The sequence below is a fragment of the Leopardus geoffroyi genome, chromosome B3, assembly GCF_018350155.1.
Source record: "Leopardus geoffroyi isolate Oge1 chromosome B3, O.geoffroyi_Oge1_pat1.0, whole genome shotgun sequence".
Classification (NCBI taxonomy): domain Eukaryota; kingdom Metazoa; phylum Chordata; class Mammalia; order Carnivora; family Felidae; genus Leopardus; species Leopardus geoffroyi.
This window is the reverse complement of record NC_059337.1, coordinates 123691164-123707933: the sequence shown is the minus strand read 5'-3', so window position 1 is coordinate 123707933 and position 16770 is coordinate 123691164. Positions and strand designations below refer to the sequence as shown.

At 39.9% G+C, this 16770-nt stretch overlaps 1 protein-coding gene and 1 long non-coding RNA gene across 37 annotated transcripts in view; one reads left to right on the top strand and one right to left on the bottom strand.

Annotated features, from left to right (window-relative positions):
* The window catches only part of NRXN3 (neurexin 3), a 1571803-nt gene that overhangs the window by 807380 nt on the left and 747653 nt on the right, over positions 1–16770 (bottom strand). For all 36 annotated transcript variants that reach the window (XR_006705193.1, XR_006705194.1, XR_006705195.1 and 33 more), the window contains 4 exons: positions 14508–14627; positions 4987–5368; positions 3992–4182; positions 2758–2931 (listed from right to left, as the gene is read on the bottom strand). Coding sequence is in view for 33 of the 36 variants with exons in the window: in XM_045451709.1 (XP_045307665.1) it covers positions 2758–2931; positions 3992–4182; positions 4987–5368; positions 14508–14627 (867 nt within the window). In the remaining 3 variants the exon portion in view is untranslated. The remainder of the gene's footprint in view (positions 1–2757; positions 2932–3991; positions 4183–4986; positions 5369–14507; positions 14628–16770) is intronic.
* On the top strand, positions 234–2750 carry LOC123584152. Its single transcript, XR_006705200.1, has 3 exons — positions 234–365; positions 2117–2276; positions 2461–2750. It is a non-coding gene; the product is annotated as an uncharacterized LOC123584152 (long non-coding RNA).

The following is a 16770-nucleotide window of genomic DNA, read 5'->3' as shown; positions in this document are numbered from 1 at the left end:
TGGTGTAAACTTCCAATGGCAGTAATTTATGCCTTAACCCACTTTTTGGTCATTTTTCCTGGCCACTTAGGCTAATTATCCAAGTCATCGGTGTACAATAAACAAGGACGTGCCTCCCGAGCACTCATCCCCCCACTTCATCCCACCCAGTGGGGCGGTCATAATGCTCCATAGGTAATCACTGCAATTATCTCCATGGCAATAGAGTGCAGGGTTATTAGGCCCAAGGGACTTGCCACAAATTCGGATGGCAGAATCATCAAGTCACAATATCCGGTGCTGGACAATCACCCATACTCAGGGGAAGGTCGGGCCCCACCATAATGCATGTGATGAGTCATGCCAAACTGCACACAGAGATACAGGTAGGGATGGGAACATTTTCCCCAATTTGATGGGTAATTTCCTTTTGCTAATGCTCTCACTGCTTCTCCTGAAGTTCTCTTAAGTGGACTCCATTCCCCCCTTTATGCTATACCTTTTAAGCCACCCTTATAAAAGTTAGTTTAGACGTCCTTTTAATCCAGTACAACAGTTTTAGTTCCTTATACCCCAATTTTTTTATACTCTATAGAACTATGCTTCCAATGCAGTAGCCACAGACACATGTAGCCACAGAGCACTTGAAAGGTATGTAGTCTGAATTGAGGTGTGCTCCAAATGTAAAATACACACTCGGTTTTGAAGGTTTAACGTGAAAAAGGAATGTAAAATGTATTATTAATAATTTTATACCATTACATGCTGAAGTGATAATACTTCAGATATGCTGGGTTAAGTTAAATAACATAAAATTAAAATTAACCCTACCTGTTACTTTATGTCTTTTTTACAAGTAGCTAGAATACTAGGAAATTTAAAATTACATATGTGACTCACATTATGTTCCTATCAAGCCACGCTGCTACAGAGTTAAATGGATGATTCCTATTAACTTACAAATCTGAAAAGCGGATGGCATGATAATATTTAACATCTGAAGAGTACCTTATGCTTTTTAATGTGTGTATTTATGTTTTAATTGGGTATGATTAATTATTGCAGGATAACTGGAATTTCTGTCATCCCACAGTCTTTGAAACTAAGATATTTGATTTAATTCCCAAATGTTACATTTATCCCAGCATTGCCTTTAATGCTGAAAGAAGTAAGAGCAAGCCAAGGAGACAAAAATTCTTGATTTAAATGACATTGTGCATTTTCAGGAGAAGAAAACAGAGTGGCTATTTTAAGTGCATGGTGATTCCCAACTTGCTGTCTTCTCAGGTACACAGACCATATGTGGTCCACTGGATATAAGAAATTCCTGGCCAAAGGAAAACTGGAGTGGACTATTCCATCTTATTACTAGATCACGTGGGAAGTTGACTCGTGGGCAAAGGGGAGTGACTTCCATACTGCAAGTCAGCTTGTGAAGCTGATGGGAAGCTTTTATAAAGGTAGCAGTGAACGCAGAATGAAAGCTGGTTAAAGAACAGAAGCAATAAATGAGGTTGAACTTAGGAGATGAGTGAATGGGTTTGACACAGTAAGTCAATGAGATAGAAAAAAAACAACAACAACACAATATGCTATTGCACATAGGACCACGAGGCTCAACCGGACAAAAGAATGCTAACTGGTCAGACAGACCAGTTAGCTAACTGGTCAGACAGACATCTTTGCCTTTCAAGTTAGGTAAGGGTCCCCTTTCCAACCTACCCAAGAACCCGGGGGGGGGGGGGGGGCGGTGGAGGAGGGAGGCTGAAAGGGGGTGGGGGGGGAGGAGGGAGGCTGAAAAGTGTTCACTGCTTCCCTCTGCTGGTTAAACTAGACTGTTTTGTTATAAAGAACTGTTGAACTCCAGAAGACCTGTAAAATTCAGTTAGTATCTTAAAGATATTAAGATATCTTTATCTTATATTATATATATTATCAGAAACAGGCTGAGCATAGTTTTTTTTGTGCTGCACTGATGGACATGCAATGTTATCAGATGTCTGTAATGAGATAATATGTGCAAATAATAATCTTACTGTTTATTGAGTACCTACTATGTATGTACCAGGCATTTTATATATAGCTCTGATTTACAGATCTTATTTTCCAAAGCAAGTTTTATTGCCCCAATTTGCAGGTGAGGAGGATAGATATCAGAGAAGTTAAGTAACTTGCCAAATGTCACACAATGAACAAGAGTCGCTATCTGGACCTAAATCCACATCTTTTCTAACATCGACACCCATGCTGTTGCATGACATCGCACTAAGGAACTACCTAACAATGCCTGACATCTAGTAAGTATTCAATAAATGTTAGTTCCTTTCCCTTATCATGGCATTCTGACATCATTTTCCAACCTCCTGCTGAGTTTGCATTAGACAATGCAATAGCTATTAGAAACATTTCATTAATGGTGACACCCACATAAAAGTCTGCCATGTATAAAAACATAAATAAAAACCCCTACTGCCCTTTCAGCCATGCTGGAAGCAAAGGTACAAGTCCGGAGGAGTCTGATGTCAATGCCAGGGAAAGTCCTCTACTGGCAAGTATGTGACACTGGGAAGACATCTGCCAACATACATTCCCAGAGCCTGAGGCCCATGTCTTGACATACTGAGCCAGTGACAGGAGGACACCAATGATGACGCAACGTCAGATAACCAATGGGAATGAGAGATGACTGGTAAATCAAGTAAGAAGGCACTGGCAGAGGCAGCAAAGAGGCGTGGTGCTTGCGACAAGGCTGTAGCTTGAAGAGAAAAGAGGTCGTACCTTCACAGCCACGTTCTATCTGTCCACTCCGATGGAGGGCATCGTTGATGAGGTCTGGCAGACGCCCATTCAAATCCACCGAGGCCAGACATCCCTGAAAGCCATCCCGGGAAGCCACCAATTTGGGAAGGTTGCTGTACATGCCTTGGGCCAGACCCGCCATGTAGAGGTCACCTGCAAAAGAAAGTAAGTAGCAAGAGCAAATGAGTAAAGGGTTAGAAACCATGTCAACTGAAGCTAATGCACCTTAGACTAGTATACTTCTTGGATAATGATAATAAAGCTGGGAGGGGGAACTAGCATAAACAACTAATTACCAGAGTTTCTACATTGTAGACAGAGGAAACTAACATTGCTTATGTCATTCATTTTCTGCATGCCATCTCACAAATTTTAATCACTATATTCAGTCTATGAGGTAGGTATTGTTCCCATTTTATGATGAAGTAAAGATTAACAGGATTTTCAACAAAACCACCACTTACTCACTGCTTTTTATGTGCTTGTTACCAATAATATGCTTAGGATTTTATAGACATTATCCCATCAAAAATCGAAACAGCCCATAAAGGTAGTAACAATTATTATCCTCATTTTGCAAAAAAAAAAAAAAAAGTATACAGAAGCTGAACAAGGCTAAGAGATTTCATCAAACTCACCCAGGCAGTAAGCGATTCAGCTGAGATTCCAAAACATATATATACATATCCTTTCCTCTATATTATGAGCCCCCACATTTTGACATTTATCACCTCACACTCAGCCCCCACATACCCCAGGTTTACAGAGAAAACGAACCATCCCTGGAAGAGTGGTTTAAGTAAAAATTGCATTTGGATATAATTTAATGTTGTTAAAAATAGGATCTGCATTATGTATCGAAAACACATAGCATTTCTTTTTTTTTTTTTTTTTTTTTTTTTTTAATTTTTTTTTTTTCACGTTTATTTATTTTTGGGACAGAGAGAGACAGAGCATGAACGGGGGAGGGGCAGAGAGAGAGGGAGACACAGAATCGGAAACAGGCTCCAGGCTCCGAGCCATCCGCCCAGAGCCCGACGCGGGGCTCGAACTCACGGACCGCGAGATCGTGACCTGGCTGAAGTCGGACGCTTAACCGACTGCGCCACCCAGGCGCCCCCACATAGCATTTCTAACTTGCAGTATACTTCTGCAAACAGCCTTTCTATTGTAAAAAATGTTCTAAAAAGGAAATCCTTCTTTACAGGTTTACCTTTCAAATCCAGATTTTTGGCACCATTGATAACCTGAGTGACCACTTTAGTGTCCACTTTCAAACTGTGGGTGTTACTGTTGTCTCGGGTGATGACGACGTTGTGCCACTGGTTGTCATTCAGGGGGCGGTCACTGTTGCCCTTGATCACATTGGGACCATTCCCGAGGTCAAACACATAGTGTATGTACCTGTGAGAAACAATAACCCCCCAGTGAGTTGAGACTCCCTAAAGTGGATTAATGGCAACCTATATACATAACTGACACTAACGGCTTCACATCCCCCATGTTACCCTGGCATTATGCAGGAATAATTAAAGCTTGATTTAGGATTGTAAAAATAATCCTAGCCTATCCTATCAGACCTTAATTCCATACTTACGTAATTCACTTCTCTAACACTATCTAAAAATCCAGAGTCACAAAGTAGTGTAGACAGTACATTCCAAAACACTAAGGGGTAGCATTTAAATTCAATGGATCATGGATCTATTATCTGGTTCTGTTCTAGTTTTTGTTTTTATTTTAACCATTTTCCAACACACGGTAGTAAAATATCTTGCAGAAAGAACAGCTTTTAAAACGTTGCATAAATGAGCTAATGGTAATGCTGAAAATATCTATATTTCATTTCTTCCTATAGACTTGGTAGCTGAAGATAGCACTGACCCAGAGACAGATGCAATGCACCCTATATATCCTTCTTTTGCAAAAATAAGCTTCTCTCCTATAGGTTTAAAGGACTACATTTTACAGTAAAAAAAAAAAAAAAGTCTGAGAATATTGAGTTAGTGGAGCATCTTTAAATAAACTAATGAATTTCTCTTCCTTCCAGCCCTAACCGTTACATAGGTATTTTTAATCAATGAGGATGAGAGCATGTACTGGGAATAGAGAGTAGGAAACAGAATAGGTACTTTTTTTCATATCCATATTTCATGCAGGGCTTGAGCTGAGATACCTGGTATAAACTATGTGAAGTGTTCTACTCACCCCTTGACTAGCTCAACTGCAATGAAGTCATTGCCATCACCACTGTTGAAGAGGATGAAGCCATCAGCTGAGGTGGTCTTGAACTGGAAGAAGAGGTGCATGGAGGTGTATGCCTGGAGGGTGGCCAGGCTCAGGTAGCTGCTCTTGGTCTTGAAGGTGACAGGGTCAGCAATGATGTTCCTCAGTCCAAACCGTGCCTTCAGCTCACAGTAATCAATGTCACCATTTTTGCACAAGTCAATGTAGAGCAGGCCATTGAACATGAGGCTCTGCAAGTGCCCAATGAAACTGGAGGGGACAACGGAGATGTAGCGTTTCTCAGTCATGATTCCAGTTTCGATATTGTGGAATTCCAAGCGGGTATGGTCCCCCACCATTGTACCTATGAACATCACAAAGGAGATACCAACAAGTCACCATGTTTTGTCACGGCATCCTTACTGCATCTTTTAGGTGTCCATGCAAAATATTCACTTCCAGAAAACAAAATACTCAATGTAGTATGGAGCCAATGTGGCCTCAGCCAGAAGGGTGACTCTTGACCCAGTCTGAGCTATATGCCCTGCATACCATGCTCTCATGCCGCAGCTCAGAATATTCCATCACATAACAGAAAATACGCAATTGTGCATAATTCCACTGAAAGGGTAAAACCATCCATCTCCATTCAAAAAAAACAATTGGGTATGAAGCATACTATAAGCAGAAAAGTCTCTTGCCCTAAACCTTTTAAAGATACAACAAAAAAAGCATTAGGCATTCAGTACCAAATATTTATTGATGTAATAATTTACCACCTAGTACTTGTAGAAAGATTCTATTGTAGAACATTAGTTTTTTTTTTTCTGACCAGCAACTGTTGCTATTTCTAATAAAACAGCTTCCATCTTATTCTACCTTAAAACCATCTGGACTGGATAAAGCTGGCCCTAACCCAGCTCTTGAAATAATCAGGCTACCCAGACTGGACAACCCCATATATTTTATGCCCCTAACCAAAGAGCATTGTCTATATGGACTAACAAGGTGGTCTTTAAACTTTATCATACCTCTGGCTCACATTAAGGGCTTCTTAACTCACAGTTCCCTAGGCCCTGCCCTCAAAGTTTATCATTCAAAAGTCTGGGGTGTAGCCTGAGAATATGCATTTCTAACAAGTTCCAAGGTGATGCTTATATAGCTGGTCTAGGAACCACCCTTAGAACCAAGGGATGAGCAGCAACATAAACTGGAGTATTCAGTAATTATTCAGTAATTAACTCAAGTAATATTCACCTCCAGAGCTTTTGCTACAACACCTTTGAAAGAGTCATTCTTGGTAAATAAGGTTTGTTGAAGGAATAAGAAGAAAACCTAGAGCTGCTGGAGGCCTCGTGATAAGGAGAGAGATGGGGCCTGCCTGAGTAGACAGCCAACCTGGAAGATAAGCACAACATGGACAGAAAGTTTCTCTAGGGTGATGCCACGTGAAGGTCTGGATTCAGTAGTCACAGCCAGACTTTTAACTATATGGCAATAGATTCCCTTTTGTGCTTCAAGCATTTGAGTTGGGTGTCTGACACTTACAATTAAAAGATCTCCAGCTGATACAAATAAACTAGTAGACCTTTCATTACATGGCTTATCTAAAAGTAGTAAGTGAATAGGGCAGGAGTAATGAAAGGGGTTTGAAATAAATACAAAAGAGAATGGAAATCTTAATAACAAAGTCAAGAAAAACAGCATTAGTATGGCTAGAGTAGATGGTGGCTCCCTCAACATTTATATAGACAAATCATTAAAATTTAACAAACCATGCCCTAATGCCCCAGTGGTGAAGGAAGGGCAGGGAAAATCCCTCCTCCTGCCCTATCTTGTTACCTCCCACACTGAAGAAACTTCACTACAAAGACACTCCTAGCATCTCTTTACTAACTCTGTTACAGCTTTCCAGAGGAAAAGGAGTGACATAATCAGGAAGATTAAAGAAAATCTACCGAGAAACTGTATTTCCATAGTTCACCCCCTGGCACTTCCTGTTTCTCCCTAGGGGAACAAGCTGCTTTCGAGAAATACCCAGTGTAGGGGCGCTTGGGTGGCTCAGTCGGTTGAGCGTCTGACTTCAGCTCAGGTCATAATCTCGCAGCTTGTGAGTTCAAGCCCCACATTAGGCTCTGTGCTGATGGCTCAGAGCCTGGAGCCTCTTCATATTCTGTGTCTTTCTCTCTCTCTCTGCCCCTCTCCCACTCACACTCTGTCTCTGTCCCTCAAAAATAAATAAACATTAAAAAAAAAAAAAGAAATACCCAGTTTACCCCATTTACCCACCATGGACTTTAGGGAAGCAAGCCTTTCTTCCATGGAGATGCCTACCCAAGCCCTGAATTAGTTAGCATTCAAGTGGGCAATTCTAATTCTGAAATTCAGGGAAGCCTGTGTGGCTCAGTCAGTTAAGCATCTGACTTCATCTCGGGTCATGATCTCATAGTTCAGAAACCCAATACCTGCATCTGGCTCTGTACTGACAGCTCAGAGCCTGGAGCCTGATTCTGATTCTGTGTCTCCCTCAATCTCTGCCCCTCCCCCAGTCACGCTCTGTCTCTCTCTGTCCTCTATCTCTCTCTCTCTCTCTCAAAAATAAACATTAAAAACAAGTTATCAAAAAAATAATTCTGAAATTCAGTAGAGGTTAACCACATTCTTCAGTACTAGTGTTACCACTGATAAAAATGATACTTGGCTTTAACCAGCGTTGCATTTGTTCTTTTTGTTTTTGTTTTTTTGTTTTTTTGTTTTTTTGCTATTCATGTAGAACTCAGACAGCAGAGGAAAAAAAAAAGGATAGGAGGGGATTATATTTTCTTAGGTCCCTTCAACTTCAGTACCTGGGAAATTCGACTAGATCTCACCTTCAGATATTCAGTATTAATGTCATCCCTTTGGGAGCATACTTGGATCTGATGCAAAGAGTTGTTTATAAGCACAAAAGTCAGATTTACATTTTATGAGCTTCTATGTGGTGTTTTGACAACTAGTGACAATTCATTCTCTTAATAGAAGCAAAAATAAAATAGTGGGTGTTGGTTAACCTAAATATAAAATTATAATAGGACAAAAATAAAAATGTAACATAAATCTGCTAATAATTGAAAAAGTAGGAGAATTAGTGTATAAAATTACTTGGTATTGAAAGTTGGACTAATCATGAAAATGAAAACTAGCATAGCCTAAATTCACGTGCTGTAGAACAATGAAGTGACTGAAATGAATACCCATAGTCAATTAGCTATAGCTGTTAATATAGGGCTGGAGAATGATGGGAGGGATCATTCATAGCCAATCTTCATGGGAACACAGGAACTAAAGAATACTTCAAGCCATGCTAATTCTTATTTGAAGGAGGAAGAGAAGGAGGAGAAGGAGAAGAAGGAGAAGAAGGAGGAGGAGGAGGAGGAGGAGGAGGAGAAAGAGAAGGAGGAGAAGGAGAAGGAGAAGGAGAAGGAGAAGAAGAAGAAGAAGAAGAAGAAGAAGGAGGAGGAGGAGGAGGAGGAGGAGAAGGAGGAGGAGGAGAAGGAGGAGGAGGAGAAGGAGGAGGAGGAGGAGGAGGAGAAGGAGGAGGAGGAGGAGGAGGAGGAGGAGGAGGAGGAGGAGGAGAAGGAGGAGGAGGAGGAGGAGGAGGAGGAGGAGGAGAAGGAGGAGGAGGAGAAGGAGGAGGAGGAGGAGGAAGAGGAGGAGGAGGAGGAGGAAGAGGAGGAGGAGGAGAAGGAGGAGGAGGAGAAGGAGGAGGAGAAGGAGGTGAAGAAAGAGAAGGAGGTGAAGAAGGAGAAGGAGGAGAAGGAGGTGAAGAAGGAGAAGGAGGTGAAGAAGGAGAAGGAGGAGAAGGAGGAGGAGACGAAGGAGAAGGAGGAGAAAGAGGAGAAGGAGGAGGAGAAGGAAAATAAGGATAAGGAAAGGAGGAGGAGGATGTGAAGGGGAGGAGTAGGAGGATGGAAGGGGAAGGGGAAGAAGATCAGCTCTGATAATTAAGAAGTGATAATGGGATGATCCTTGGTGAAGACTGGGATTCCAAAAGAAACCCAAAGAGACAAATTTTAAAGTCAACAGGGAGCTTTTATAGAAATTATAGATAAACTGGCCTCCAGAACTGAGGTGTTAGGAAATTCTGCTCACTAGAAAATGAATTATGTACAGTGTTGACAGAGAGAAGAGAGGTTGAAGAAGGGTAAGAGAAAGGAAACTAACAATGGAATTTGAGAGCATAGCTCATGGACACAGACTGATTTAAGAAAACCTTAAATGGATGAGTCACAGAGGCTCAACTAGAAGTTGTAGGGGGCGGGGGTGTAACATGGAGCCAAATTAGAAGAGGAACTGCTAAAGAAGCTCACTTGGCTGTGGATGGAGGTTCCCAAAAAAGTAAGCTATTACTTCTAGAGAAAGCATTAAAGAGACTGCTTGAAGTTTGAGCCCTGTGCCAAACTAAGCAAATAAATATAGATAGATAGATAGATAGATAGATAGATAGACTTTTTTTAAGATTTTAAAATTTATTTTTTGTTGGGGGGGGGGCGAGAGTGCAAGCAGGATAGGGGCAGAGAGAGAGAGAGAGTGAGAGAGAGAATCCCAAGCAGGCTCCACGCTGCCAGCACAGAGCCTGATGCGGGGCTCAATCTCACGAACTGTGAGATCATGACCTGAGCTGAAATTGAAAGTCAGATGCTCAACTGACTGGGGCACCCGTGTACCCCTATACAGGTTTTTTTAATCTGTGTATCATCTAATCAATATTAATTGATTGGGAACCTTTTCATTCATCTCCTCTTAATGCTGTCTTGTAGACTAAAACACCTTTCTGTTCAAGGGGCGAATATATGCATACTTCACAGCAGCTGCTTTCAAATTTCACAGGAAAGAAGAGTGATTTTGGAGAAAGATAACAAAAAAAAAACCCACAAGACTACTAAACATTATTTATGTGTCAGGCACTGTGCTAAGACACTTCAGAACCACCTACAAATGTCATTATCACAATAACTAGGTATTATCTTGCTTTAGAGAGGGGACACTTAGCTTAGGTTAAGCAATGGGATCAGAGTTCATACAGGTTGTAAATGGTAGAACCTCAAATTGAACCCAAGTGTGTCTAATTCCAAAACCCACATCTCATCTTGTAACACTACACAGTGGAGAAAAAACTTGACTTATTCCTTACATCATTGTGGGTGGAATTTAACTGGTGAAATTTCCACACTGAAGTTTCCACAATGGGTTCACACTCCTTCCCAGTGGCCAACCATCATCACGTCATTCCTTCTAATGTACACATATTCAGCACCTTCCTGAGAATAACTGTACTGCCTTGGCTCCTATTCACACATTCGCTTCCATATTTCACTGATGGCCAACAGCAGTTTACACACTAGTCCTCAGAGTGATAAAGTCTGTGGAGAACATAAACCTATAGAAAATTTGTCCAGGGTCAAGCTGTAACTTCCCATGAGGCAAATACTGGTCGAGCACGTAGACGCTGAAGCCACACTGCCTGGGTTATATAACTTTTATGTGCCTCAGTTTCCCATCTGTGAAGTAGGTATGAAGTTTTCAGGATTAGATGTGTCACTTAAGAGAAAGTACTTAGAACGGTGCCTAGTGCTTAAGTTGATAGCTATTAATAATTATGCATAATTCATTTTTTCCTTTCTCTGAAATGTGTTAAGAATTTCCTAATTAGTTTGATTATTTGTTCCCTTTTACTAGAACACAATCTCTTTTTAAGTAGAAACCACTTCTCACCTCTTCTGTATGTCCTGCAGTGTTTAGCAGAGGGGACTGAGCACAGCAAGCATCCCTCACATCTGAGGAACGAGGTTGTATTTGAGACATTTGCTCTGGAGTCAGGGTTTGGATCATTGCCATCTCTACACATGAAGTTCCTAGCCACACTAAAAGCTTAGCAAAGAAATAATAGGAAAGACTGAGAGGAGGCAACTTGACCTCCCTTGGCTCCCAGACATGGGGAGAGAAGTCAAGAAAATGAAGGCTTGTAAAGTCTCAGTGAAGGATGCACATTTTGCCCACAATCTTCCAGCTCCATTGGTCACATACCCTTTCCTCCACGATAACAAATTTTTTCAAAAGTATATCCTTTAACAACAACAACAACAAGTTCTGGAGCCAAATAAGCTTGGTAAATACTTCACATGTGATCATTGATGATTAGCAATGTATATTAGCATACTAAAGGATCCCAGCAAATCTTGCAATAAAAAGTCTGCTTCATTTTGTTTAACCTAGTATTTCCAAAATCCATCCTATCATGTTGTTTATTAATATAAGGAACAAACCGTCCTTGGAAAATGACTTTCTACAGCTAGGTGCCGGATGTGCTGTTTAGGGCGAGGGACAGAGAAATCAACATGAACCAGAGGAGTCAAAAGAGAGATGAATTTCTGTACTAGCAAGAAGCTCTGGGTGGAGTGGGTGATTCACACAGCATCAGACCCCAATTCTGAGGAGCATAACCCTAGTGAAGTGTTCCCTTCATTTATTCCTGAAAATAGAAATCCAGCTCAGTCAGTCAGTCAATCAATCTTTATTAACTGTCAACTGAACCTAACACTTTCCCAGGAACACACTGTACCACAATACATGAAAACCACCAGGCTAAGGAATATTTCTTTCCTTGCTTTTGATTCCTTATGAGTCTGACCTATTCTTTGCATCATTTCTACAAACTAGCTGAAAATTTGACACCCTAGGGGACCTTAAACAGCATGAAAGGGATTGCTAAATAAGCCAATAAGACACTACTTAATAACCTGAGGACTGTGTGGTATTTTAGTTTCATTGCCTGATTTTATGACTTCTGTGAGCTAAAATTAAAATTCCCAAACCCATTATCACTGTAAGAAGCAATCCAAGGTTGTAGCTCATAAGCAAAATAGCTCTTTTCTTCTCCAAGATTTCTTTATCCTTATGGCTGCTCTTTTCCATCAGCAGTAAAGAAGGGGATAAGGTTGAAAATGAAAGAGCTTCATTAATTTCAAATATCAAATTACTGGATGACTTGGGTCTTCAATGGTTTAGTCCTGCTTTTTAATTATTAGTGGTAAGAGAAAAAACACTTTATAATTACCTTTATTCTAAAGTTTCTATAAAAGAATAATGACCAAACGAAGTAATACACATTACTGTATCCTCAGTTCTGCAGTTCTTTATGACTACAGCTTTCAGGGCATGTTATTTCCTGTAGAAATAAAAGGGACTCACTGTCCAGAGAGATTGGGGTGAGGTCGCCATCTAGTGGCTGCCATTCAAAATACGCTGGGAATAGCACCGCTGAGCTACTGGGCTCAGCCTAGAGGAGCTAGCAAGGGATACGGGACTGTCACTGCTGCTTTGCAGAATCCTGTTTGAACTAACGGCTCACGAGGACTTCTTGAATAATTAATTCAGGATGGCTGTGGGTTCTAAACCATATATCCATTTTTACATCTCTTTGCTTACATTCATTACATAAAGCTAAGTTACCCTTCAGGCATTTAGAATAGTAACCTTACCCCCCACACACACTAAGGTGTCTATGTACATACAATTGGGGGGTTTTGGGTACTTATTATGGTTCTATGTAGCTTCATTTTTGAGGGGAGAGCGGTGTTTTAGTCTACACTAAAATGTATTCCTCACATCACCCCTAATCAATTCCATTGTATTTTTCCCATAGCATAATACAAATCATTTTTCTTATGATGGTTTGTGAAGTCCAGCAAGCAGCTTGATTTGGTGATATCACAAAAACATGAATTTGGAGCTTGAATTACACAGCTCCTTCTATATTTCATGTCTTCTTGAATGTAAAAAGACAATAAGAACTCTTATTTTGCAAGGTAATGGGGAATTACAGAAGATTTAAGAAGCCGATATATGTAAGACAGCTATCTCAGTATCTAATGCCTACTGGGCACTGAATATATGCCTCCTACTCTTCCTCTGTTCATTGACTCTCCTTACCTACCTACCTACCTACCTACACACACACACACACACACACACACACGCACGCACGCACGCACACACACGCACACGCACACACACACGCTTTACCTCCACACATGGCTCACTATAATTCCAGACTCCAGAAGTACTGAAGCTCATGAATATAAAATTAAATTATAGGACCCCAAATTGTAGGACCTTTAAACAGGAGAGGTCCTTAGCAGTAATAGAATTTCAAGGTTAAAAATGAGGAAATGAGGAAAAAGAGATTTATCATATCTGTCCCAACAGCAAAAAGTATTTTAGTTAAAATGACTGTATGAAACCCCAGGGATCCTGACTCTATCTTGACTATCTTAATCACAGAAGAATCTAGTGATAATTTACACCACTGACTTCATTTGACAAGATTCAGAAACAGTAAGTGACTTTTCCAACATCTGGCAGAGAATTAAAGCCAGGGCCCAGATCTCCTGACATGAACAGTGTTCTATAATACCCCATGCTACCCCCCAAGTTTTCTTTTCATATCCTAGTGCACAGCTCTGGAATGTTAGAAAGTAGAGATTTATTTGGATACAACACGGAGGATGCCCTCTCTCTTCCAACCTAGACCTCATTAAATTTTACCCATCAAATTATGGCTAACTAGCTAACTTAATTAGCCACTCCTGCTTTCCCCAGCCCAAAATGATAATTTTCTCTTCTGAATGACGACAACCCACCCATTTTGGAATCTCATTACATATTCTTTGTCTTATTTTCTATCTACTCTACTATCTACTCTACTAATTGGTTCATTATTTGAGGAAACAGATAATCTCTTGTGCTTTCTTCTTTTTTTCTACATCCTTAGCACACTACTGATATGTAACAGGCTCTCAAGAAATACTTATTGCTTATGTGAAGCTTCAAATGTTCCTTTACTTATGTATACATTCATTCATTTATATTTGTCCTCCTAGAATGTAAATTCCAACCAAGTCAAGCACTTGCGTATTTCTTCACCTCCATATTCTTATTGCCTTCTAAAGTAGAACTCAAAACATGGTAGATACTCAATAACAATTAAATAACATATGTATTTAGCTCCTTCTAAGTATCCTGTAGTGATCTAAGTACATACTTTTACCTATAATGTTCTGAATTTCTGGTTTATTCATCTCCCTCTACTAGAAAGTCAGTTATTGAGAGAAGAAACTGGCACCTGGGAAGGTGATTGATAAGTGATTTTTGAATAAATGAATAATAAAGGATCTACAGAACTGTACATCTACTCTCCAGATACATATTCTATGCCTAAGGATATCTCAACATACAGTGACAGTAATGGGTAAATTCTATAATACAGATCAATGAAAAGGGATTATGCAAATATAGAGGAAGACCTCCTTAGCCTTACCTGAGCTTGTCAACAGAGAACATGTCACATGACTTCTGTTAAGCAAAATAAAACATTTTTTTTTAAAAACCCTTTGCTCACTGAATGACCAAGAGGACTATGAGAGCAAAGACAGACAAATTTCACTACATATAGCTGTACTCACCCTCAGCCACATCATCATCCACAGTTAATTTAAGGCTTTTTCCTCTCCGCACCACCCGAACGGTGTGCCATTCATTGTCATTGAGCTTCTGCCCCGCATACAGGGTCTCAGGTCCTTTGCCTAAGGACGATGGTAAGTGTTAAAGTTAGAATCAATTCTGAAAGTAGTAATTATGGCATCAGAACTGTCAAAGCCACACTGGTGCACATGACCCAGTAGCATTCAAGGAATCATGCCCACCCATAGCCCATCTTAGTTTCACTGATCCAAGAGAATGCTCCACTATTGCCCCAAATGCAAAAGTCTCAATTCATATGGACATTGACAAAACAATGAAAGATATAAGTGCCCTCCTTTGTCTACAGATATAAAGTTCTAAAATGCCAATGGTAAGCAAACATTTATAAGAAATGTAGTCAGCTGTCATTTTGTTTCTCAAAGTCTTAGATTTCAGATGAATTTCTTAAAGACACAGGAAACCCATCATGTATTTTTTTTTTTTTAGAACTATTTGGTCACTTAGGCATAATACACCAGTCTGGCTTTTGGAGAGTATTCATCAATTGGATGAGAAAAGAGTTCTGTAATATATATACTCTTAACTTGATTTTGCCATTAACCCACGGTCCTACCAGAATTCAGCAACCATAGAAATCACTACAGTAATCACCACAATAATAATGTTGAGGTCTAAACCCCATGACAAATAATGCTCCTGAAGGGAATGTGAAGTATTCCAGATTTATCTCATTGCTCATCATCCTCCAAAAAGATATAAAAATCTAAGAAATGAAATAATGTAAAATTCCAAAATAGAACCCTTCTAGGTCAAAAAAATATTCAGTAGAAAGTGCCACCAAATAAAGGAATAAACCAAGTTGTCTCTAAAGATCCATGATCAAGATGTTCAAGAGGATGTTCAAGTGCACCCTAAGGAGAATCCGGCTCAACAAGGAATTACAATATTTAGGGACAAAAGCTGTCAAGATGAACACTGAAGCATGAAAAGAATTTGGTTAGTAATGGCAGGGTGGTAGATATGTCATGTTTTGCTCACCATTGAACTGAGATGTAAATTTAAAAGACAAAGAAGAGGGGCGCCTGGGTGGCGCAGTCGGTTAAGCGTCCGACTTCAGCCAGGTCACGATCTCGCGGCCCGTGAGTTCGAGCCCCGCGTCAGGCTCTGGGCTGATGGCTCAGAGCCTGGAGCCTGTTTCCGATTCTGTGTCTCCCTCTCTCTCTGCCCCTCCCCCGTTCATGCTCTGTCTCTCTCTGTCCCAAAAATAAATAAACGTTGAAAAAAAAATTAAAAAAAAAAAAAAAAGACAAAGAAGAGTGCATAGAACCAGAGAACTTAGACCAAGTTTGATCTTTCTTTGTGGGTAGCTGAGCCCATGCAGAAAGATGCCATGTAAGTCTTCCTGGATTAGTAATCACTATGTAGAAAGCCCTATCTTTGGAAATAGCTGGGGGGAAAAAAGACGCAATACGTAACTGGCCAATATGTCTTTATGGATATTATGCATTTGAAATATGTCAGAATACACTTGGATCCAACATATAGGAGGAGCACAGGCCTAGGTGCACAGTAGGTGCTTTAATGAGCACTTATTGAGCAACTGATGTCTACATAGGTATTTATTTCTTTGGAAACCATCAACTAAGGTCAATACATTTTTATCTAAGAAATTTTGAAAGCTTATTATATAGCTTTCACTTTCACCCCTTTCTCTACTCCAAGACTGAGTTATTATATACTCCTTAGGGAAGGAAATTTAAAAAGTAGTATCACTTGGGTAAATATCCTTTAAACTAGGTACTTTTAAACTGTACCCTTTGAGTTATTAGTGTTGCTATTGAATGCTGGTTATATGAGTAATGACAGCAGTTGAAGTTTGGGGGGATTTTCTTCTTAAAAATAAAGATTTTCAAAGTTAAAAGGTCTCTTTTGATTACAATGTATACAATAAATAATTTGCATTAATTTTTTTTCAAAATGTACCTATACCCCAAGTACAATGCAAATTCACAAGAATTCTAAGGATTCAATGAACTGTAAAGTGGACCAAATGTATGTACCCAAAATTGGGTATGATGCCAGGAGATCAATGAATTTGGGGGGGGGGGTTGGAATTCTATAATAAATCATTTTATGTTCAATCTTAGCTTTTCTTTGTGAGTATTCCTGTCTTTATATAAAGCACATGCATTATAATGGGATTTTTCCTATATGTCACTTCATTAGGTACCACTGTTTATTATT